This window comes from Aplosporella prunicola, assembly GCF_010093885.1.
Source record: "Aplosporella prunicola CBS 121167 unplaced genomic scaffold K452scaffold_91, whole genome shotgun sequence".
Taxonomy (NCBI): Eukaryota; Fungi; Ascomycota; class Dothideomycetes; order Botryosphaeriales; family Aplosporellaceae; genus Aplosporella; species Aplosporella prunicola.
This window is the reverse complement of record NW_022983619.1, coordinates 1-22,714: the sequence shown is the minus strand read 5'-3', so window position 1 is coordinate 22,714 and position 22,714 is coordinate 1. Positions and strand designations below refer to the sequence as shown.

At 56.3% G+C, this 22,714-nt stretch overlaps 8 protein-coding genes across 8 annotated transcripts; 4 read left to right on the top strand and 4 right to left on the bottom strand.

Moving 5' to 3' along the window:
- Positions 1-17: 17 nt before the first annotated feature.
- K452DRAFT_313844 (uncharacterized protein) lies at positions 18-756 on the top strand (the record flags this gene model as incomplete). The annotated part of the gene is made up of 4 exons (XM_033543699.1): positions 18-81; positions 135-464; positions 532-638; positions 706-756. The coding sequence occupies 4 exons, from the start codon at positions 18-20 to the stop codon at positions 754-756; spliced, it is 552 nt and encodes a 183-aa protein (XP_033391342.1).
- A 259-nt stretch (positions 757-1,015) lies between these two features.
- K452DRAFT_239028 (uncharacterized protein) lies at positions 1,016-1,995 on the bottom strand (the record flags this gene model as incomplete). Its single annotated transcript, XM_033537691.1, has 2 exons — positions 1,016-1,563; positions 1,737-1,995. The coding sequence occupies 2 exons, from the start codon at positions 1,993-1,995 to the stop codon at positions 1,016-1,018; spliced, it is 807 nt and encodes a 268-aa protein (XP_033391341.1).
- A 556-nt stretch (positions 1,996-2,551) lies between these two features.
- On the top strand, positions 2,552-3,335 carry K452DRAFT_239038 (uncharacterized protein; the record flags this gene model as incomplete). The annotated part of the gene is made up of 2 exons (XM_033537692.1): positions 2,552-2,932; positions 3,033-3,335. The coding sequence occupies 2 exons, from the start codon at positions 2,552-2,554 to the stop codon at positions 3,333-3,335; spliced, it is 684 nt and encodes a 227-aa protein (XP_033391340.1).
- A 192-nt stretch (positions 3,336-3,527) lies between these two features.
- K452DRAFT_172404 (uncharacterized protein) lies at positions 3,528-4,132 on the bottom strand. Its single transcript, XM_033535813.1, has one exon. It carries the CDS (start codon positions 4,038-4,040, stop codon positions 3,720-3,722), a length of 321 nt encoding a protein of 106 aa, XP_033391339.1. The 5' UTR covers positions 4,041-4,132; the 3' UTR covers positions 3,528-3,719.
- A 4,806-nt stretch (positions 4,133-8,938) lies between these two features.
- K452DRAFT_293084 (uncharacterized protein) lies at positions 8,939-10,424 on the bottom strand. Its single transcript, XM_033541498.1, has 6 exons — positions 10,165-10,424; positions 10,067-10,105; positions 9,921-10,004; positions 9,817-9,846; positions 9,448-9,741; positions 8,939-9,337 (listed from the first exon to the last, which is right to left on the bottom strand). Exons 1-6 carry the CDS (start codon positions 10,237-10,239, stop codon positions 9,311-9,313), a joined length of 549 nt encoding a protein of 182 aa, XP_033391338.1. The 5' UTR covers positions 10,240-10,424; the 3' UTR covers positions 8,939-9,310.
- A 2,004-nt stretch (positions 10,425-12,428) lies between these two features.
- Positions 12,429-12,881, top strand: K452DRAFT_313839 (uncharacterized protein; the record flags this gene model as incomplete). Its single annotated transcript, XM_033543698.1, has 3 exons — positions 12,429-12,495; positions 12,551-12,646; positions 12,724-12,881. 3 exons carry the CDS (start codon positions 12,429-12,431, stop codon positions 12,879-12,881), a joined length of 321 nt encoding a protein of 106 aa, XP_033391337.1.
- A 2,134-nt stretch (positions 12,882-15,015) lies between these two features.
- K452DRAFT_303411 (uncharacterized protein) lies at positions 15,016-16,561 on the bottom strand (the record flags this gene model as incomplete). The annotated part of the gene is made up of 4 exons (XM_033542716.1): positions 15,016-15,153; positions 15,224-15,511; positions 15,564-16,354; positions 16,405-16,561. 4 exons carry the CDS (start codon positions 16,559-16,561, stop codon positions 15,016-15,018), a joined length of 1,374 nt encoding a protein of 457 aa, XP_033391336.1.
- Positions 16,562-20,246: 3,685 nt separating this feature from the next.
- K452DRAFT_239026 (uncharacterized protein) lies at positions 20,247-22,355 on the top strand (the record flags this gene model as incomplete). Its single annotated transcript, XM_033537690.1, has 2 exons — positions 20,247-21,190; positions 21,248-22,355. 2 exons carry the CDS (start codon positions 20,247-20,249, stop codon positions 22,353-22,355), a joined length of 2,052 nt encoding a protein of 683 aa, XP_033391335.1.
- Positions 22,356-22,714: the final 359 nt, after the last annotated feature.

Here is a 22,714-nt window from a genome sequence, read left to right as displayed (position 1 = left end):
CAAACCCGCCCGCCGCCATGATCAGGCGCCTATTCACGCTGCTTGGGCTGCTGGCCCTGATATCGGCCGCGCTGGCCGCCAGTACGCCGCCCCGCCAGCTCGCTCTGTCTCTACCTACCCACCCACTACCGTAGCAACACTCGCTGACGATCTCCTCTCTTTCTCTCTTTCGCGAGCAGCCCCCGCCTCCTTCTGCAAGTGCACCTGCTTCTCCAATAGCACCATCATCCAGCTCAACGGCCTCTCCACCTCGCCCGCCAACGGCTACTCGTCGAGCTCCGGCTCCGGCTCCTCGTACTCCTCCGGTTCGGGCTACTCGCTCAAGAACGTCTTCACGCAGCGCAAGAGCAAGCCGACTAAAGAGCGCACCTGCAACGACTGTAACCGCCAGTTCTGCCTCGAGAAGAATAACCTGCCTATCTGTAAGGGCGCGACCGAGGAGGATGTCATGACCACTTGCTTCCGTACGTGCTGCGTCCTGCCCGCGCTTTGTGCGCCGCTGCGTGCCGCGTCTAATGATTGGGGTGCTAGAGCGCGATTCTACGAAAGATCAGGCCGTCGTTCTGATCTTTATCATTTCGACTGGCAGCTTGCTCGTTTACGCTGCTGTTCGCCCGTATATCGAGCGCATTCAGGAAGTAAGTCTGCCTTCTCCTCCGCTACGCACCGAGACATACGTCCGCTGATTCCACGCGTGCGTGACAGAGAACCAAGGAACGCCGGACCTATCTGCCGGTGCCGACACAGGCAAGTTGATGGGCGTGAGAAGGCGTCCTGGTGATTATCATTCATGCTTCAAGTACCCAAAAAACAATCCCACGTGTTTGAATTTCGAATTACTCCGTATGCTCCGGTCTCTGATATGCACCGCCTCTATGCTGCGTCTTCTGAACCAAGCAAAGAGGTATAGTATGTTACAGTGAATTTTCCAGGAAGGGCCCCCGCTTTACAATTGCAGAGCAACGAAAATTATACTCCGTGACTTTTTTTTATACTCTTCAAACCAGTCCATCCCTCACCGGCCGGTGATCCAGCTAGTCCAGCTCTTTGACTTTTGAGACGCCGCGGCAGTTGCTTCCTCAGCCAAGTGGTCCAGCGGGCCTCCTGCAACGCCAGACTGCTGCGCGACGGCATGCTCGCCCTCCCGTCTCTTATCCTCAACAGCCTGCAATATGCCGAGCCCCTCGTCCTTCGCCTGCTGTGAATTCTCACGGATAGTGTCCCACGCGCCCTTGGCGGCGTCCTCGACGTCCGTCGCGGCCGAAGCAGCGAGCGTGCCGCCCTGCTTCTCCTCCTTCGAGAGCCCGCCGAACAGGGACTCCTTGGCGCGGCCGAAGATGCCCGGCTTGTTCTTCTTGGCGAGCTCATGCTCCTCGGCCGCGCGCTCGCGGTTCAGCAGCAGGATCTGGTCCTCTGTGGCGGCGCCGCCGGCCACGGCCTGTCGGGCTTCCGCCAGCGCAATCGCGTGCTTTTGGTTCTGCTCGTGGAACCATTCCTTGCGCTTCCGGCGGTTGTAGATCATCATGTCGCCGAGGGCGAAGACGGTCACGACGCCCGCGATGCCTGTGCGCGTTGGTTAGCCCACGCAGCTTAAGTACTAGGCAGTAAGACACGGAGGACGCGAGCTTGATGTCGTCGCGGCGTCATCGGGATGAAAGCATCCATTGCTGCTGCTGCTGCTCTTCCTCTTCTTCTTCCTCCTCCTCCGCCGTCATTGTCCGAGAGAGAAGACGTACCAGTGGCAGCGATCAGGCTCAGCGCCGTGACCCTGTGGGCTCGGTCCGCCCATACCCGCCCTCTGCTAATGACCTTGTCGAACGTCGACTCCTGCCCAACCTTGGCCTGCTGCGCCGCGGCGCGCAGACGCGCAATCTTCTGCTGCGGCGTCTCGCCGGAGGGGGCGGCGGCCTTGGCGAGCGGGACCTGCGTCGCCTTGGAGTGCGCGTGGGGCCCCGTCGCCGTGAACATGGTGGCGTCCTTTGCGGCGCGTGGCATCGTGGCGGCGTGCGTGTGTTTGTGTGTGTGTGGGTAAGTGGGCGAGCTAAGCAATCAAAACAGTGTGTGTGTGTGTTTTGCTGTCAATTCAGCGAAGAATTGCCCGGCGGTGCAGGTGCGATGATGCGGCTGGAGTAGGCCGTTGCGGGGTGGCTGCTGGTTGCTGCTGGTGCTGCTAAGGTGCTCGATCTCATACGAGGTAGGTCCCGGTGTCCGCGAACTTTCTGCGTTCGCCGCAGGGCTGCGCCGCGTGCGCTGCTCGTCCGCCGTAGACGAGAGGTGGTTGTTAATGCTCCCCACGTCACAGGTCTGCTCCATTCATTGCCTTGTGTGTAAATGAAGTGATTTCCTCGACTCGCTCTGCTGGCTAGCTACAACGGCCATGTGAGCGACGCTCACTCAGTCAATCGCTTTTGATCCGCCCGCGCGCTTTGCTTCCCTTGCTTTCCGCATCTCGTCGCCCGCGTTTCCTTAACTTACCTCTACTGTCGAGCTCTCGTTCCGTACCGTATATACAGTAACCACATTCGCTGCCCGCCGCGCCTCCACCACCATAATGGCAGAGCAGCAGCCGCAACCCTCAAACCAGGTGCCGGACCTCGCGACCGTCCTTCGAAACCTCGCTGCATTGAAGCCCCAGCAACCGCAGCACGCGGCTCCCACGCGTTCCACCACCCCGCCCGGCTATCCCACCTACCCCGTCCCGCAAGCAAATTCCCAGCAATTCTTCGCGCAGCCTACTGGCGCTGCTTTAGCGGATCCGAGCCGTCCAAATCACCATGACTTTCCCCGCGGCTTCGCCGCCGCGCCTCAGCAGCAGCTCAAGCCCGCGCCGCCGGTCATCGACCCGGCGACCATCACCGAGTGGTCGCAGGGCCTGCGGTGCGTGAGCAAGATCGCGGCGCAGAACCCGAGCTTCCAGGGGCAGATCCAGCGGGTATTTTCGTCCCATCTCATTCCCTTCCCGTCCTCTCTTTCTCCATCTCCGGCCCATCTCAATCGTTGCTGCGTGCACCACTCACTGACCTCTATCTCAGATGATGGCCGACCAGGCAACGCACGAGCTGATGTGGCATGGCAGCCGCAAGGCGCTGCAGGCGCAGCGCGCCTCGGCTGCTGAGCTGCACGCCCTGGATGCCAAGATCCACAAAGCGTCGCGCGAGATGGTGGCGGTTATGAGCGGGCAGCTGAAGGGCTTGGGCGTGCCGTTTTTTGGCATGAAGGCCGAGTTGGTCGTGCAAGGGGAGAGGGAAGCGCCGAAGGGCAAGGTTACGGAGACCCAGGTGCTGGGGTTGCAGAGACGGATGGTGAGCTATTTGGAGGATATGTATCGGGTTTAGGGGGGACTGTTGGTGGTTTTGGGGGTGGGATAATGGCTTGGACGCACGTTGCAGGGCTTCGTGTGTTTGGATTGGTGTGCCTCGTTGGAGCCGCGGTGGACAGAGCCGTTGATTGAACGGGTTGGGTTGGGTTGGCACCGCATCGCATCATACTCGAAGGAGCGAAGGTTTACTCAGTCGAATACTTGTAAAGATACTAATATACGAACATGATGCTCAGCTCCGCCTCTATGGAGTAAAAGCGTCACAGAACAGAGAGAGGTAAAGCGCACTTTTTCCTAAACGTTTCTGTAGACACTGAAAGACAGAGAGACAGTGGCAGAACACCATCCATCATTTACACCACTTCACAATACCAAAGCAGCCTAGCCCAGCCCAGCCTACCTATTGTCTCACAGCAATCCTTATCCACAATCCACAATTCACTAGGTATTTCACTTTCACCAGCCGCCACATCCACATCGCGCTACAAAAACAAAACAAAAAACAAAATCCCACTTCCTTTGTTTCCCCTCCCTCAACCCAAGTCAACCAGCACCCTCTCACCAAAACAACAACCAGAACAACAGAATCGCAAACACGCACACACACCAAAATGCGCAAAATGCGTCTTCCCGGCTTCCTCGTCTTCGCCCTCGTCGCCCTCGTCCTCGCCTTCCTCACCCCCATGGTTCTAGCTTCCGCGCACCAGGATCCGTAAGTCATCTTCCTCTCACCCTTCCTTCCCCCTCCTCCTCCCTCCTTTACTTCTTTCCCTCTCTCTCCACGCACCACTCTACAGCGGGCGATACCTCACGGCTGCCACAGCTCCACCGCTACTGTCTCTGTCACGCCCTCCACCACGGCCACGTCCTCAACCACGGCCACGGCCACGGCCACCACTGCGTTCTCAGCCACGTCCGTCGCCTCGACCTCTGCTGAGGCAGAAGCCGAAACCGAACCCTGCCCCGACTTCCTCCGCCACTCGCTCTCTCCCCGCGACTGCGCGGACTTGATGCGCGCTCGCGCGCATGTGTTCAGTAGCTTTGGCGCTGTGGCTGCGGATGCGGGCGTGCTTGGTGGTTCTGGCACTGCTGCTGGCGTTGGCGTTGGTGGAGGGTCTGTTGCTGCTGCTGTGGGCAAGGGAATGGGTGCGCGAAGGGGCGATCAGGTGGGCGCTGCTGCTGCAGCTGGTGGCGCGGGCAATGACACTGATATTGATGGCTTTGGAGGTGCTGCTGTTGAAGGCTTCGGTGCGCGTCGTGTTGTGGGTGTCAGTGCCGACGACAGCACCGGCGCCAGCGTCAGTACCGGAGCAAGCACCGGCACCAACGCGCACGCAGGCACAAGCGCAAGCGCTTCCAATGCCAATACTACGCTGGAATGGTACCCGCAGCCGCTGTCGATGCCGATGACGACGACGACGACGCTGCCGCCGCCCTCAGCCGAGAACGCCACGGTGTCGAGCGTGCCGAGCTCGCTGGCGCCGATGGGGTGGAGCTGGAGCATGAGCATGAGCACGAGCAAGAGTGCCGGTTCTGCCGCGCCTGCAACGAGTACGACGACGACGGCGATGGTGGAGGGAGAGGGCTCAGCCACAGCGACTACTACCACGACCCAGAACACTGCTTCTACGACCGCGACTGAGAGCACGACCGAGAACACAGTTTCTACGAGCAAGACTGATTCCCCTGCCCCAAGCAGGACAGGCACAAGCACACGCTCGCACTCGACCCTCTGCTACGACAGCTTCTACGGCACCGTGGGCCCGTGCCGCTCTGCTGGTGCTGGCAGCAGCAGCAGCATCACCACTACGACTACCACCACCAGCGACGCTACGTCTGCGTCTGCGTCTGTGTCGGATGCTACGACTACGGGAGGTACTGACACTAACAAGGATGGTGATGGCGATGGGTCTGGTGGCGCGGTGAAGACGGTGCGGCTTGGTGGGGGTGCGGGGAAGGTGACGGGGATGGAGATGGGAATCGGGATGGGAGGTTGGATTTGGTTGGGCGCGTGGTGTTTGTTCCTGGGGGCATTGGGTGGGGGCGTTTTGCTGTAGGGAAGGGAATGGAAGTAGAGGGGAGGGTATGAACATACACATAACGTAACTCACTGCACGCACGTCACTGGGGGTTGGATGATCTGGCCTGGTCTGGCATAGCGTAACGTAACGTAACGTAGCTGGTAAGCTCCGATGCGCGGAACCAAGAGTAATGATCAAGGGGCAAGAACACCTCACATCTTTCCTGACTACCTATTTCAAACAGTGCGTGCTCATGGCAGTCCTCCCTCTTGCAACAGTGGCAACGTCCTCGTCCTCGTCCACAGCAGCAACAGCGGCGACAGCATTGCCGCGCCACAACCACCATAACCACCACTACTACTGTGGCAAGGCAAATCGAACTATGTGCCAATCCACTGTAGACACTGGTCGCTACACCCCGTCGCTGCGGCTGGAAAGCACGCACTGCTCACCGGCACCTCATCCTAACGCTACCGCTTAGCACCGTGACGCGTAGGCGTGCAAGACCAACAGCGGGGCTAGCCAGTGGGCGTTGCGTGTATCCCTCCGCGCAGTCTACTGTAGCTCAGAAACTTTAGCACGGACAGACACACTCCCCCGCCAGTGCGGAAAGCCTTGACTCTTAAGCGCCCTAGCCACCCTTTCTTGTTCCGTGATGCGGACTTGGTTGCAGTTGGTTGCGGCGGCAGCGGTGGTGATGCAGGTGCTGTAGAACCATGCAGGTGCTGTAGAGCCTTTTGGGTAGGGCAGTGCGCTTTGTGGCCAGGGTGCGCTCTGGTTTTTGGGGGCTGGGTTGGTGTGCTGGTGTGGTGTCTTGGGTTTGCGTAGGCAGTGCGTAAAATATAGAATGGAGATCATTTTGAGATATCCGTATGGATACTAGGGAGATGCCGGGGTGTAGGATGGGTGGTTGCGAGGCTTGTATGCAGCGGTAGTGGCATAAAAGGAGGACATCACTCACTAAATTCGTTCTCGTTACGGGATGCTTACTCTAGTAAGTGTCTACCCATGCCTTCGAATCAACCAACGGCAAGACCAATTAGCTGCCTCAATTGCCCCGGGTGTCTTCTCTCTCGTCCCTTGCCACGGGCTGATAGATCTCACTGTTCTAGTCTGTAGAACCGCACTGTGATGCTGTGGTGAGACACGAGATGCTGTTGTTCGGTACTGAGAGGGTGTGTTGATGTGTGGTAGTGTGGGATGGTGATGGGGAGCGTTATAATGGAGCGGTGCTATAAAGCCTGCGCCTCGATAAGGAGGTTTTGTGTTACAGTTTCTGTAAACCATTCCGTTGCAGTCTTTGGAATAATGTGATCGTGTATTTTTTTTTTTTTTTAAGGATGAACCGCATCTTTGGTGATCCATAACATAGGAATTTGGGATGATCTTGCGGGTTTCAATGGGAATAGGAAGTAGTCATTCCCTGCTCTTATACTACTATTTTTCTTCTGCTTCACTACCCTGTCTTACTTTCTGGATGTTCAGAACTGATGCTGCTCTTGGAATAAACCATTTCGTATAGATATGTGGATATTACGAAGACCCTTAAAGCTTATGTCACTGAATATAAGCTCTCTTATACTGTCCCCTAGATATGTAAGAATCATAGCGAGTTGCTTTGAGCTTTTATTGGAACGAACGCACACTGACTTGGCAACGAATCGGATCTGCTCCACACAACACGAACCCGGTTCCGGCCAGACTCTTGTGCTAACCTCGCTCTAAAAACATATATAAACTTCCAACACCAGCCTCTTCAACGGCATCAACACTAAGAACACGAACGTTCACTAGTTGACGACATGCGCGGATAGCTCCGGCTCCCGACGAAAAACCCCTATACACAAATCTTGCATCCTGCAGCCAGCACTCCCAACCACGCCAATAAACCTCCCTAAACCGCGATCAACTATAAACCACAACGCCGTTCCCCAGCACCACAAAGCAGCGACAAAGCACACCACCCCAAGCCAGCAGCGGCGAGCAGCACTAAAAAAAAGGCAACAGTAAAATCGCAGTAGTATATAGAGTTGATCCAGTGAGAATCCGTGCTAGCAGTGACGAAAAAACGGACATGTAAGTACTGTTGCAGCATGTCAACCGACTGTACTTGCCCACGGCCTGTGAAACATACAGCTGGGATTACTATACCAACTCCTTTAAATACCCTTATTAATATTTCTTTTACCTTGCATTTCCGCAGGCTCTTGTTGCTGGTATGTGAGTGTAGAGTCTGGGAAGGTGAAATGAAACTCAGGTAGAGAGCAGTGGATACGCCGTAAGCTGATAGCACGAAGCTGCGGCGTCGGGGTGCGGTGGCTTGTAAATGAAAAGCGCCCGTGGTTAATGTAGAAGCGGTGTCACGGGGCTTCGGTTCCTTCCTGTGTCTTGTCTGAGGACTGTTAAGGCTGCGGTTATGGTGGGGAGCTCTACCACCACTGATACTGATGCGCAGACAGGGGATATGGTCTTTTACAAATACTCCGCGGAATCGTGAAGCTAGTCACCTTGACGAAGACCGAGCTGTGCTGGCAGCAACCGGGAAACCCTTCCAGGACAGCGGACACATTGATGATAGAGACAACTTAGGAGCGGGTGCTGGCTGCCTTTCTGTTTCGTTTGTTGTTTACTTTCGCCTTTGTCATTTACTTTCGCTTTTGTCATTTGATTTTACTCCCATTCCATTCTACGGGCTGTGAGATGCTGAGCAATAGCTTTATAGAGCAGTGACGCCGCACATCACCACGACAAATAAAGCTCAAGGCAGGAAACTGGACCGTATTCGCCCAGACGAGCGTCGTAGTCTCTGGGACAGTTCAACTTCTCTCGGTGAAAGTACTCCGCGCTGCGAAGTTTCCGAGAAATTGTGAAGAATGAGTCTTGAGCCTGAAGACGTTGGTCAGTGGAGTCGATTGGAAAGGCTGGAAAGTTCCCCCCTTTTATACACCACTTCCGTGTCCACAAGTCAGCGCACCGCCTTCGACGCCCAAAGTGACAATCATGGGCTCCCGTAGCTATGTCCTTAGCCATATCCCCCATTCTCCCTTCTGCCAGGGCTCGACGGCGCTGTGAAATGGAGAAATGCTGGAAAGAGAGGGGGGTGCTGGTATTATATATATCGATAAAAAAGAAGAAGAAGAAGAGGAAGAGCAGAAGAAAAGAGAAGCTCCTAGACAAGCCGACCACACATCCCAACACATGACAGCACAATGCAGCGCAGCACACAACCAACTCCAAACAAGAAGCAGCGCTACAACAGTTTCCGACTGATAAACGTACCAGCAAAACACACTAACCATCCAAAACACCTCTCCCTGTGCAACATGAGCGCTTTCCGTGTCGCCGCACCGTGGCCGTGCGCGCGCGCTGATCAAGAGGCGGGGAGGGCGTGTCTCAGCGGGTACGGGAGCCAGTGGAATGAGTGAGTGGTGCGGTAGTTTCGTGTGTAGGGTTGGTGTGGGGTCGTGTAGGGAGGATGGAGGGGTGGAGGTTTGGTGTGTAGGAATGATGAACGAACTAGGGGGAGAGGGAGGGGAAGAGAGAGAGAAAGAAGACAAGAAAGACGACACCGTCACTACCCCGCCATCCTACCTAGATACCAGCCGTCTAAATGTTTAGGATTCTTAATACATAGTGTGCTTTATCAGTGATGGGGTGGGGGCAAACAAAACCCCCCCCGTTCTTCTTTCTACTCATCATATAGCGCGTCGGACCCATCCCGTCCCGTCCCGTCCCGTCCTGTCATGTCGAGCACCAGCCTGTCCTGCGGAAAAAAAGAGGCCGTCTGTCTGTTCGGATCTTGAGACACGCCGCCCAAAGTCCCTCCTTCTTCCTTCCTTTCTTCCGTTTCTCTCGCTCCCGTGCATTGAGAATTGCGCCAGAACTCCATAATGCGGGTATTACAAGTCGTATGTTCTTTCCCAGCCGCCCCAGCCAGCGAGCGCGCGCGAGGGTGTGCGCTCCTGCTGCACTATGCGTTATCGGCCTGGATCGTAGTCTGTGGTGGGTAGAATGGTCAGCCGAAAAAGTCCTGTCTGTCTGGCGCCAAGCATAGCTGCCAAGCAAAAGTGCAAGAGCATGAGTGTGTGTCTGTGCGGGCACACTCACCGTCAACCAATCCATGCCCTCATCGACGCCGCGGCCATCAATGGCCGAGCAGGCAACTATGCTCCAGTTGCGGTCGCGCAGCTCGCCCAGCTTCAGCGCCTCGGAGATCTCGCCCGCGCCCTTGGCGCCCGGCTGGTCCTGCTTGTTGGCGAAGACGAGCAGCGCCGCGTCGCGCAGCTCCTCCTCGCTGAGCATCGCCGCCAGCTCCTCCGACGCCGTGCCTAACCGGTCGATGTCGGTGCTGTCGATGACGAAAATCACCGCCGCCGTGTTGCTGTAGTAGCAGCGCCAGTACTAGGGGGGTGCGTGTCAGTGGGTCGCGAGTCGCGGGGTTAGGGGCGCGCGCAGGCGCAGGGGAGGGCCGCGTACCGGTCTGATGGAGGTTTGGCCACCGAGATCCTAAACGTCGTCTGTTAGCTATTGTCGTTGCTGTTGTCGTCGCGGGGCCTTGGTGGTGGTGGTCTTTGACTTACCCAGACATTGAGGTTTAGGTTTTTGTACGAGACGGACTCGACGTTGAAGCCGATGGTAGGAATAGTGGTGACGACCTCACCGATCTGCAGCGCGCAAGGCGGGTGAGCGTCCGTCCGTAGTGCCAGCCGTCGTATCGCGCACTAACCTTCAACCGATAGAGCAGCGTCGTCTTGCCCGCGTTGTCCTGCGCTCTGATAAGCCAGTGCTCCTCCTGCGCTCTTCCTGCCCCTTCTACGCGCTTACAAGACCGAGGATAAGAATGCGAATCTCCTTCTTCGCCCACACCAGCGAGGTCAACCGTGACATCCACCCGCCCATGTTGGTTTGTATTCAAGTCAATGAGGCTCTGGTGTCGGCTATGTCGTCAGGGCTCTGAGCCGTGCGCTTTCTTCTGAAGGGCGCCGAGGGTAGGGTGTGGCCGAGGAGGAGATGAGAGGCTCCTGCAGGCGGTGGTGGTGAACCAGGAGGGCTTACAATAGTATGCTGGCAGGTTTAAATTGGGGGATGCTATGGGTTGAGCGTGAAGGGTTGCTTTGCTGGCCTAAGAGAGAGCCACCGCCCCCCCCCCCCGGCTGGACACCGGAGAGGAAATGATCCGAGCTCGAGATCCCTGGACTTTAGTGCGTGTTATCCCCGAGGCGCGCCTGTCGATCATCCTCGTCTGCCTTTCCTGATTTTTTGAAGCCTCATCTTTCGCAGCTAGTGGCCTGTCGTGGTTCTCTGCACTTTTGTGCACCAGCATGTCGCGCGCACGCGTGGGTTAGCGCGGTGCATTAGGGTAACCAGCTTCGGCTTCCCCGGCATTGGCTATCAATCTGTCCACAACCACCACACCTTTCCTTCCTTCTCTCAGTGCGGGAGTGTTGTCTTTCATCTCATAGGCGTGCTTCCCTGGTGGGTGCTGCAGCTGTCGTCTCCCCTGTCATGGGCTGTCATCTCGGCATGTAAAGGTGGGCATTCATTGTTCGACGTCCCCGTCACGTTTGCATCCGTACTCCGGAGTATGTACAACAGTTCTCCAACGTGGTCTTGTCACTAGGAATTTCTTTTTGAGATCAAGTAGATCTTTCATCCTTTCCGTCAAAGCATACATTTACGAATTCAAAAAGACGCCATGTCAATCGGCTCACTGCATTTTCCTTGGCTCAATGATGAAATTGTCTTCGTCGGATCAATGTGCTTTGGCATGGTGGTCCACGGAAGCTGCGTCCAGCTAACGTCGGCGAGGCCTAGTTAACTACATGATGGACTGCAGGGCGTGCGGTGAGTTGACTACTCATAAACATGGACGAGTGGACGGGCAGGCAGGTGCGGCCAAGCGCAGCATGGCTGGTCACGTGAGCGAGTGGGACGAGGACGGGTCAGTCGGACTGCGAACGGCAGTGGGCGACGCGGCTTTGACGTCGCAGCAAGGCAAGAGAGGTTGGGGCAGATGACACGGGGCAGGCGGGCCAAACGTAAGCGGCCGGTCAATTACAATCAAGTGTGGAGAGGGGGGGGGCGTGACACTGGGCCTGCGGCAGCTCATCAGTCGAGTTGCTTTGCAGGCGCGTCATCGTTTGGCCGGCAGGAAGGAAGATGGATGGCAGTTCCAATGACAGCAAGAGGAGAGAAGGGAGAAGGGAGGCGGGGCGGGGAAAGCAGCCAACGGCAACAGAGGAACCCATACCCGAAGCAGCAGCAGGGCGTCTTTGTTGCGCGCGTTGTTGTTGTTGCTGGGGGGCGGCACGTGACTCGCGGGCTCTCAGGCTTACGGCAGGCTGGCGCTGCCCTTCCCTCACCAAAACCTGGCCGGCCGCCCGCCTCTCTGAGTGCCGCTGCTCACAACCTCTCTCTCCCAGCGCTCGCCATACAAACCCGCCCGCCCACGGATCCCTTATAGTAAGTACATCGCTTGCGCATCAAGCTCCTGCACCTACGCCGCACAGCAACCACAACGCACCCTTTTTTACGCGTTTTTCCCCCTCTTCCCCCCGACACTGCCCTCCTCCCGCCTGATTCTTCTGCGCTCTTCAAAGCTGCTCCACTCGACGCTCCATCTGACCTCACCGTCGCCATGAGCTATCCGCCCAGCTGCTGACCCCAAACCCAGGCGCATTACCTCTCGCAACCCGCACCCCGTCGCATCAATTAGCCTAGTAAGTCCCCATCGTCTGAGTTTGCACGCGACTGCTTCTGTCGGGGCTTTGTTGTGGTTTCTGGCGACCGCGCCCGAGTGCTGGCGTGCATGGCCGCCGCACTCGACTCGACCATCGCCCACCCCACCACCACCGCACCGCACCACCTGCCATTCTGCTCCCCATCTCGCCTTGCACCGTCGCTGCTGCTGCTGCACGCGTCGCGCACGACTCTGCTTCCCCCCTGCATCGCTCAATCCGACAATTCTCACCCCACCTCGCCGGCGCGACCGCGTCTTTCACCCGCGTTCCATCTCGACGCGCCCAAGCTTCATCGAGCTCCACCAACTGACAGCACCGCACCACAGAACCCACCTCGCACAACGCAAAATGCCCAAGGAGAAGTCCGCACCTCGCAAGGCCAAGGCCACCAAGGCCGATGGCAAGAGAAAGAAGGGTACGTTTCACTTTGGCGCTCAAGCGCACGCGGTCGCTCACTGATGGTGTTGCAGATCCCAACGCGCCCAAGCGCGGTCTGTCGGCCTACATGTTCTTCGCCAACGAGCAGCGCGAGTCTGTTCGCACGGAAAACCCTGGCATCAAGTTCGGTACGTCCCTCTCATCCCGCCCGGGCGCAATTGGCTCGAGTGCGACCGCGCCCGACGAATACTAACGAGTTGCACAGGCGAGGTCGGCAAGATGCTCGGTGAGAAGTGGAAGGCTCTCTCGGAGAAGCAGCGCGCCCCCTATGAGGCCAAGGCCGCCGCCGACAAGAAGCGCTACGAGGATGAGAAGGCCGCCTACAACGAGGCTGCCGATGACGAGGAGGAGGCCTCGGAGTAAAGCAACTTCCTCTTTCCTCCACTCATCGCTCGCAAACCAATGACGGCGCTCTCGTGACAACACAAGATGGGACCTTCCGTCTTGGCTGGATGACGCGGGAAGAGCACTCAAACACCCACAATCATCTTTCCTAAACTCGGTTTTTGCTGTGGGAATGGGTGCTGGCTTCACGGCGCGTTTGGGTCTTCCGAACGGCTAACGGTTTTTTCTCTACTTTTTTTTGCTCACGAATCTGGGGTGTCTTGCTCTCTCTCTCTCCTTTTCTGGGTATTAGCAAGTGGGAAAGGAGGACCTGTCTCCTTTTCGAGTTGTTCTCTGTTTCTCCTCCCTTTTATCTTCCTGGCGCGGGGCAACCTCAACAATGACAGCAAAATATAAAGTAGCAGCAGCTTTTTTAAAGGCTACGATGACACCGGCTCCAAGATTTTCTCTGTTCGCTCTGCTCTCTCTTGTTTCTTTGACGGACATTATGTAATTGTCATGCTTGCTTGCTTGCTTACTTCTCTTCGTGGTGTTTCTCGCTGCTTCCTCATCTTCGAGAACAGCAGAACGAAGGGAGAGGAGATCAAGACAACGTTAGCACTCGCGAGCTCGCTCATTCATGTCCGGAGAAGATGGGGACAGGGTAGTCGGTGTTGTGTGTTCACTTTACGTTCACGTTCGTTTTCGTTGTTTTTCGCGGGCTCCGTCGCAGCGAGGAGTTTTAAGGGAGAGGAGAGGGAAAGGGAGAGGGATATGCGAGCATACCTAGCTACTGTAGTGTAGGTAGGTGCTAGCTACCAGAAAAGAAGAAGTTGTCGTCTTGGCTTGGCTTGGGCTGTTGTGTTGTGTTGTGTCGTGTTGTGAATGAGTGTCGAAAAGAAGGGGGGTTGTATGGAGAGAGAGAGAGGGTGGGTCGTATGGAGAGGTTGTATGTGTGTGGAAGCAGCGCACCTAACCCCTACACGATACGACGGTATGCGTAGTGCTTTCCCTATCGTTATCATGCTATATATATAAAGTGACAGATAGAAGGCAATAGGTGATAGGTAATAGACAGCCGTCACGCTATCTATGCCTGTCAGCTGTTAGATTTACGTTGACGTTGAGGACTTTAGCTGCTAGCTGCTAGCTATTAGCTGTCTGTCTGTCTGTCTGTCTGTTTGTCTGTCTGTTTGTTGTTATACTTATACCTGTTAGTCTGTCTGCCTGTCAGTGTCAACTAGGCTGTCTGTCTGTTAGTTTAGGTCGGAGCAGGGTTAGTGGATTACACTGGTGTAGTGTTGGTATGGTGTTGGTATTGGTGTCAGACTTAGCATTTGAGATCTAGGTTCTAGGATCAGGTTCTAAGCTCTGGTTGTCCTGTCTAGCTAGATAGTATCGCTGAGAACGCTATAGGGGTGAGACTACTGCAGGGAAAGGTAGTGTGAGCGCTTGGTTGTTCTGCGGTAGGAGTGGCAGCATAATACCAACACAACCAACCAAAGCAGCACGCGCGCGCATGCCATACACAAAGCACGCACGCAACAACAACTACAAAAACAACAATAACAAACAAAGAACCCTAACAAATCAAGGCACGAGCATACCACTGTACCACAAAACAAGCAAACAAGCAACAACGCAACCATCAAACCACATAACCATTCTATCTATATCAATCAATCAATCAATCGTAACCCGCACCCCAACCTCCCACGCCCCTCCACCCACCCATCCATCCATCCATCAAATCATCACCTCGTCGAGTCAAAACTAAAAGGTACGTACAACCGCAGCGCCCCCTCTCGCTCCCTCCTTCCTTGCTGTCCCAAAAAACAACAGAGACAGCGGAGAGGAAAGAGGAAAACCAGAAAAGAAAAAGAGAGAGAGAGGGCCGCGCCGATCTATTAGAGCTAGTGTGGGGAGCGCACCGCCCCCCGTCTATCCAGACGTTCTTTGTGCGTGTGCATGTGTGCATGTTTGGCGTTTTCTTTTTTGGGTGCCCGCACACCAGGCTGGAAGGGTAATGGGAAAAGTAGAGAAGAGAAGAAGAAAAAAAGGTGAGGGCGGAGAAGAAGAGGATAGAGAGATGCCGTGGCTACGCCATGTGCCCACCATCGATGGGGATTGGTCGTGCCACCGCTTTCTCCGTTCCCGTTCGTGCGGGGGGTATCTAAGCCTTGACGTTGTACTTGCGGCGGAACATGTCGTCGATCTCCGTCAGGTAGTACGTGCCGGGGATGATGGTGTCGACGCTGCCCTTGGGCTCGAAGCTCTTCTGCAGGTGGGCCCTCTCGCGCATGTTGCACATCTATCACTGACGTTAGCATGCTGTCTGAAACGAAGCCCGCAGGCACCTGTTTTTGCTCGGGAATGCTCACCTCGTCGTAGACCTCGGGGGCAACGACCCGGCGCTCCTCCAGGCGCTTGTGGAGGTCGAGCTTCTCCTGGAGCTCCTTGGTGCTGCCCTTGACGCGCATGGACAGCATGGAGGCAGCCAGACCGGAGCCGTAGGAGAAGATACCAACGCGCTTGCCCTGGAGGTCGTCGCTGTTGACGTTGGCGAGGAGGGAGGCCAGGCCACCCCAGACGGAACCGCAGTACATGTTACCGCACATGGTGGGAACCATAGCGGAGGGCGAAACGCGGGCACCGAACCTCTTCTTGCTCTAAAACAGGATGTTAGATGTAGCTTGTAAATGGCGGGCTTCAAGAACTTACCAGCGCAACGAAGGTCTTCTCGACCGTCTTGTCGGTGACCGAGGCGTCATAGTCGAGGTTGAGGAGCTCCTTGGGAACCTCAGCGAAGAGAGGGTTCTCGGGGTTCTTCAGGAAGTCGTTGTACAACAGACGGGCGTACGACTTCTGGACGAGCTTGCAAGTAGGCGCGTGGAAGGACATGTAGTCGAAGCGGTCGAGAGGGGTCTCGATGCTGGAGGCACCGTTGGTGGCAGAGCCGTTGGCAGCGGCGGCCAGTTTCTCCTCGCGCGCGTTGTACGCCTTGTAGCAGGCGTCGACTGCCTCGGTGTAGCAGCGGATAGAGAAGTGACCGTCGACAACGGGGTACTCGCTGGTCAAGTCGGGCTTGTAGAAGTCGTACGCGTGCTGCATGTAGGTGCCGCGAAGACCAGGCTCGAAGGCGAGCGGCGCGTCAGGGCCAATGAGCATGGCGACGCAGCCAGCACCACCAGTCGGGCGGGCGTTGCCCTTCTTGTAGAGGGCAATGTCACCAGCGACGACAATGGCATCACGGCCGTCCCAGGCAGAAGACTCAACCCAGTTGATGGTGTTGAAAACGGCGTTGGTGCCGCCGTAGCAGGCGTTGACGGTGTCGACACCCTCGATGTTGGTGTTGCCCGAGTCCTGGAAAAGCTGCATGAGGACAGACTTGACGGACTTGGACTTGTCCAGCAGGGTCTCGGTGCCGACCTCGAGGCGGCCAATGTTCTTGGGGTCGACATTGTACTTCTTGAGGAGGGAAGAGACGGAGGTGAGAGCGAGCGAGTAGATGTCTGGGGGCGGGTTAGCACTCAGCAAGAAAGTCGGCGGGGACAAAGCGTACCCTCTCTGTCGTCGCAGAAGCTCATCTTGGTCTGGCCAAGGCCAATGGTGTACTTCCCCTGGGAAACGCCATCGAACTTCTCGAGCTCGGCCTGGTCGACGCACTGGCTGGGGAAGTAGAGCTCAATGCCCTTGATACCGATGTTCTGAGGAGCCATTGTTTCGAGGGAAGGTGCGTGTTCGGGCGAGGAGTGAGCGGATGGAGGTGGATGAACAGAAGAGAAAGGTGGGAACCAAGGCGACAATATTTCTTTCTTACGCCTGCAGAACGGCGACAGGGACCGTGGGACGGCGTGGACGGACCCCAAAGGGGGTGCGCCAGATCCTTGCCTGAAGCAGTTTAGCTCAAGGTACACCGCCCTCGTTGTTGGCTTATCGGCTCACTTATCGTTAGGCTGCGCCTCCAAACATGGCGCGTCTTGAGGCTGCAGGAAGACGTCGGGGATGACACCGAATAAGACGGTGATGGAGTCAGCGATTTCTCACCTTCCCGTCCTTGCCGGTAATCCGTTTTGGGCGTTGCCGAAAGCTTCGATGAAGGCAGACGTGGCATTCCCACGGAAGCCCTCAACACATGGAATTCTGCCACCCGCCAACAAACTCACCCACTGGTTTTGGAACGGGCAGGCGCCACCATGGCCCAGGGACCTCATACGATGTCCCAGCCGAAAACCGGCAGGATTCCATCATCGCCCACCCACGGTTCCAATCACACTCTTTCTCTCTCTGTCCAAACGCCCGCGAGACCCCACACCGTCGAATCCAACGTCCGTGCCGACTTCGCATCTAATCAATCTATTATCAATCTCGTGGGGCTCGGAACTGCTGACGACAAGGAAAAATTGATAAAACGAGGCGGTCGCCCGCTCTCAGGTGGATTATGGAATGATTACTCTGCATTCCGGCAGTGTGAAAACTCAGACAGCTGTCATCGTGCCGACCCAGCTGCTGTCCACACCTCTTTTATTCTTTTTCGACGGTGCCCATTGTGGAAAATGCACGGTGGCAGTGCATATCGCGGGGTAGTACGGCGACGTCAGATCTACCGACCAAGTCGGAATTCCACGTGCTGAACCACCGTTCACGAGCCATGTGGCCATTCCGGGCGGCTGCTCCCGGAGCGAGCGATTGCCTGGTTTCATCGAATAAGTCCTCCGTACGACTTCAATTCTATGCCTACCGAATGGTCATGGAAGTCTTCGGTTCAACTCAACTCGCAACTCTGCGTGGCCGTGGAGAGATCAGACCATGATGCCATCAGAATGGCCTTCCGAACTTCGCCGAAGGCAATAACGGCTTCAGTCGCTGACAGGATTATCAGACGCAGGATGCTCCTGGATGAGGTTTTAATCAGCGATTAGTCACCCCCGAGCTGAACTCGCCCCAGGAAGTCGCCTTCTCACAAGACTCGATGACCTCAATCGTGTTGGTATAGGAGCTAAGCGGCTAGGGCTAGACGGTTCAATCGTTTCTGCTCTCGGCATGGGGTCTTGTAGCCTTTAAGACTACAGTGACCGCCACTTGTTGACTGAGCAGAAGCACGTCCAAACTGCTTCCCTGTGAGATCTGACATCAGCGCAGGGACGCTATTGTGCAATCGGTATATGGCCCCCAGCCACCCGCTGCAAAGACATCTGCGGCGTCCCATCCCAGCCATGTTTAAGTCGACCGAGCCCCAGACACAGTGCTTTCAAACTCATCTCACACTTCCAACTCTCCTATGAAGTAGCCCTAGGCCGAATACAGAGAGTCCGAGTCTCCTCTCACGTCTCAGCTGACTCGTTTCGATAGTCGTAGGAGTAGGAGCAGAGGCGGGATACAGGCGGACTTATAGGCCTAGTTTCGCTGAAGCCATCCCCACTTGTCCGGTAATGACTCGGCCGTCCTCGAAATTGCTGCAGGCAACTTGCGGCTTTAATGAGAGGTCGTGAAGGCCCGCCCCCGATTATAAGTATCCGTACGTTTAGCACAGGCGGCAAGCCACCATAATCATAGTGTTGGTTGCAAGACTGCCTAGCGACTCGCAACTTTGAGGTTGCAGCGATTTGCGGTGGACCATGCCCAACACCCATATAGATCAACACCATCAACGACCTGAACAAGATGCCATGTCTCAGTCGAAAAGACAAAAAAAAAAAAAAAAAAACCCAGCCCCTATCTCGACCTAGCAGACGATTGGGCACTATTTGTCAAACGGACCGTCACAGCTAAAAGAACACAGGCGGACCGAGGAACCGACAGGCCGACGGCAAGCGTGAACCGGTTCATTACGGAGTAGCAACAACCGCAACACAACACAGCAAGACGGCGAGAGATGCAACAACAGAGCCCTCGTCTAAGGGTAGTACTTGGTACGGAACCGTACCAACCCTGGGCCAAGCGGATCAACGCGGCCCGATCTCCTTGGAGGCCTTTGACACACGGTCAAAGTTGCCTTTGTGGCGGTGGCGGTCTCAGGCCACCCGCGACAACCGACGGGGGAGTTCTCGGCCGGGCTGGCGTGCGTTCGAAAATCGTGTGTTTGGACGCTCACCCACCCCGTGGGCCTGAGGGCTGGTGGTGAGGGCATTGCGAGCGACAGGTTGCAAAATCCGCATGGTCGGCGGCCCCACGGCGCTCGGTCAGGCTCCAGAAATCGGGCTGGGAGGAGGGCAGTGCGGCCGGGGCAGAGCCGACAAGTCATCTGGGTCGGCGCCCATGGTTTCCCCTCGTTAAGCCGCATTGAGGCAAAGATAGCGGATGGCTCCGCCCTAGGCGGCGGCGCCCAGGAACACCGCACGCACCGTCGTCATCGATGCGGGTTTGCGGGTGGCAGCCTCGGCGGCCGTGGCACGTGACACATAGTTTCAGAGTCGGGCTCGCAACAGAAGCGGTTGCGGTGCGACAGGGCACGCGCATGGGAGTCGAGGACAGGCCAGCCAGGGCAGCGCAAGGGCAGGCTAAAATCAAGGTTAATCTTGCTGACGCCCCTCCGGCACGGCGGGTGCGAGGGGGCGATTGGCTGAGAGGGTAGACGCATTATCGGCAGTGCGGCATAAGCGTCCCACAGGAACCAGTCGAGAGGGGAGCAATGTTGTGAAGGGCCACGGTAGCGGCGCACTGTGGCCTCATCAACGCTTCCGATGGAGCAGAGGGCATGCAATGGGGCAGCGCCGCCGAGTCTGCCTATTTTGTTCGAAAAGGCGGCTTTCCATGTCATGCCTGAAACGCTCTAGTCTACAATCATGCAGCGGCCACCGAGCGAGCGCTTGCCGGCAGAACCGTGACCAGTGACCAAACCCAGATCTCTCCACTTGCAGCACCACCCATCAACACCAACATCCGCCTCGACTCGCCCACCTTTGCCCGTTCCCCAGAGCCCTCACCCCTCCCGACCCACGGCCTGTTCTACTTGCATCGCCCCGCAACTGCTTGGACCCATTCCCAAGGCGGCCGCACGCCCAGGATAAGGAGACAGGGCCGGCCAGGTCTCCGGGCGCAATGGATGGACGTCAACCAGACCGCGACGACCCCAAGGCGCCACCGAGGAACCCCAATGTCTTCGACGACGAGTATGCCGTAGACCAAGATAACGATAACGACTTTGGAGTTGGCGTTGCGGATGGCTTCAGACCGAGGCGAGAGAGTGGCCAAGGCCCGACCACTCATTCTATTCCTCCATCCCACCGGTCCTCGATAAGGCATTCGATTTCTGAAAATTTCCCCCCGGACACCAAGACGCAGCCTGTGCCCCCAACCCCCACGGGCGGCATGACCAAGGGCCACTCTGCTCGCAATTCCTTTTCCATGGCAAACGACGGATCCGCTACGAACGCCTCGCAACCCATGCCCGACAGGAGCAGCATGTACTCTGGAGCTGGATTCGGCCGCTCGTTGGCGCATCGTGCATCCGTTGCGTCGACGTCCTCGTTTGCGACGGAACACCGGTCGCAAAGTCCCTTCCCCAGCAATTCTGGCCCCAGCCACCCGTATGGCATGTATCCTCAAGGCACCGGTGTAGCGAGGTCGCCCAGCATGGCAACGACGTCGACGGCACGGGCGCCTCGGCAATCATTCTCCGGACAGGGCCCCACTCATCCGTATGGCATGTATCCCCAGAATGTTGTCGAAGATGATGAGGAGCACATGCCTACCGCCCCCATGCACAATCAGATTCCCGTTGGCTTCCCTGGATTGGACCGAGGATATCACAGACAAATAGGCCCCGATGGAGAAGAACAAGACATCATTGGACCGGATGGCCATATGGAGCAGCTGCCCCCCTACACGAGGTTCCCAGAAGAGGGCCCTACGAAGGCATCGTTGATGGCAGTGCCTGAGGAAATGGGGCCTGCGGGTGTGGTAGCGACGGCGGGAGCAGTAGCGCCAGCGGCCAGTGCCGCAACGCCTCCGGCTGATTCCCGGGACATGCTTCTTACGACCAGCAATGCCGCGACGCCGAACGACCGGCTTTCAAGCGAACAGCTGCAGCTACCTCAAGCCGAACAACAACCGGTGCCTCCGCAACCGTCGCAACCACCGCCGCAGCCACCGCAGGAGCAACAGCCTAGTGCTCCTGATGGGCCTACTGCCGAGCAAGGCGCTGAACAGTCGGAAAAGGCATGGAAGGAGAAGAGTTGGACCGAAAAGAGGAGGACAAGAATACTATGGGGAAAAGTCCCAATATGGGTGCTAATCGTTTTGGTTATTATCATCATAATTCTCGCGGCTGTCCTCGGAGCCGTTGTCGGTGCTTTGCTTCCTAAGGCTGACAAGCACGATAGAGGCGGAGGCCATCACAACCAACCGTAAGTGTTTTTTCTGCTAACTTGTAGCCATTTTTGTTTTCTGACGAATCTTCACAGTCCTCCAACTTCTACCATTGCCAGCACGTTTTCCATGTTTGACGCATCGACTATTCCCATACCCACTGACCTTCCTTCATTACCAACCGGCAAGTTCGCCTTGCCAATGAAAAGCCCCGACGTGTCGAGCAACACATGCTTGACCGAATCCAGCCAGACTGATGCTTGGTCTTGTGATGCTGAGGTGCCGTCAATGGAGATCAACATCGACGGCGAAGACAACGAATACGGCGCCTACATTACACCTCTGGAAAACAACACAGCCCTTAATTACGGAACTCAGGTCCCTGACATTTCGAGACAGAAGTTGACCTTGGTCAAGGATCTGGATGATATCAGCGACGGACCTGCATGGCATTTCCAGGCGTTCTACCAGAAAATTGTCATCTTGAGGGATGATGACTTTGCGGCCGGACAAAGCAGTCAGAGTGTAAAAAAACGACACGCTCAAGCCTATACGACTGTGAGCACGGCCCCCTGGACTGCTCCCACCGATTTCATTATTTCTCCGGGAAACTTCCGTCACCGCCAAGTGGTTGCCGGTGACACGCCATGGTACTGCGTCTTCAACCATACTTTTATCGAAACGTTCATCTACGTCAAGAAAAACACGACGAATTCGAGTTCAACCTCCACTTCGACCACGTACGAAGCGACCCCGATATCATCGTCGAGTACAAGGTTTGCGAGAGAAGGTTCTACGTATCACCCCGCACCGACCTGGACGACAACCAGTAAATATCCCACTGCCACGGAGGTTCCCAAGGAACGGCGCGACTCCAAGGAACACGATAACTCCAAGGAACGTCGCAGCTCCAGCTACACGGATGTGGACAATATCGGACTGTATTCTCGGTTGGTCAAGGTTGAGGAGCGCCGGGTTCCAAATTCTGAAAAACCTCGGTGCCAAAAGATGCAATTCCTCAACAACGGCGAATTGGTAACCTACGTGGACGAATACGGCAACCATGTCATCGTGACTTTGGAAGAAGAGGTGCCTGATTCATCAACCAACGATGACGATAGTAGTACCAGGCGTTCGTTCAGGAAGTTCTCGAGGCGGGATGATCCTTCCAAAAGCTGTCACTGCCAGTGGACTTTCAACTAGTGCGACTTTAAGGGCGGTTCAAAATCATTATTGCATGTCGATTTACTAGTTTTATCATGTTGGCGCAACGGGCTCTCGGGCGGACATCCAGGCATAGGTATCGGCGCAAGGTTTTTCCATTTGTGTTTCTCGGCATCCCTTCTTCAAGGAAACGGGCTCTTGGGACAGCAGCAGCAGGGCAACGAGGGGCTTCTGCTAAGCTGTCTGCAAGGAGCTGCACACGTGCGCTCTTTTGTGTTGTTGGAATCCTCATCTATTGGCATGGGCTGTTTCTCTGTCTCCATTTTTCGCAGCTCGCTTGTTTATAGCGTCTCATGTTTTCTTTTTTCTTTTTTCTTTTCTTTTTTTTTTTTTTTTTT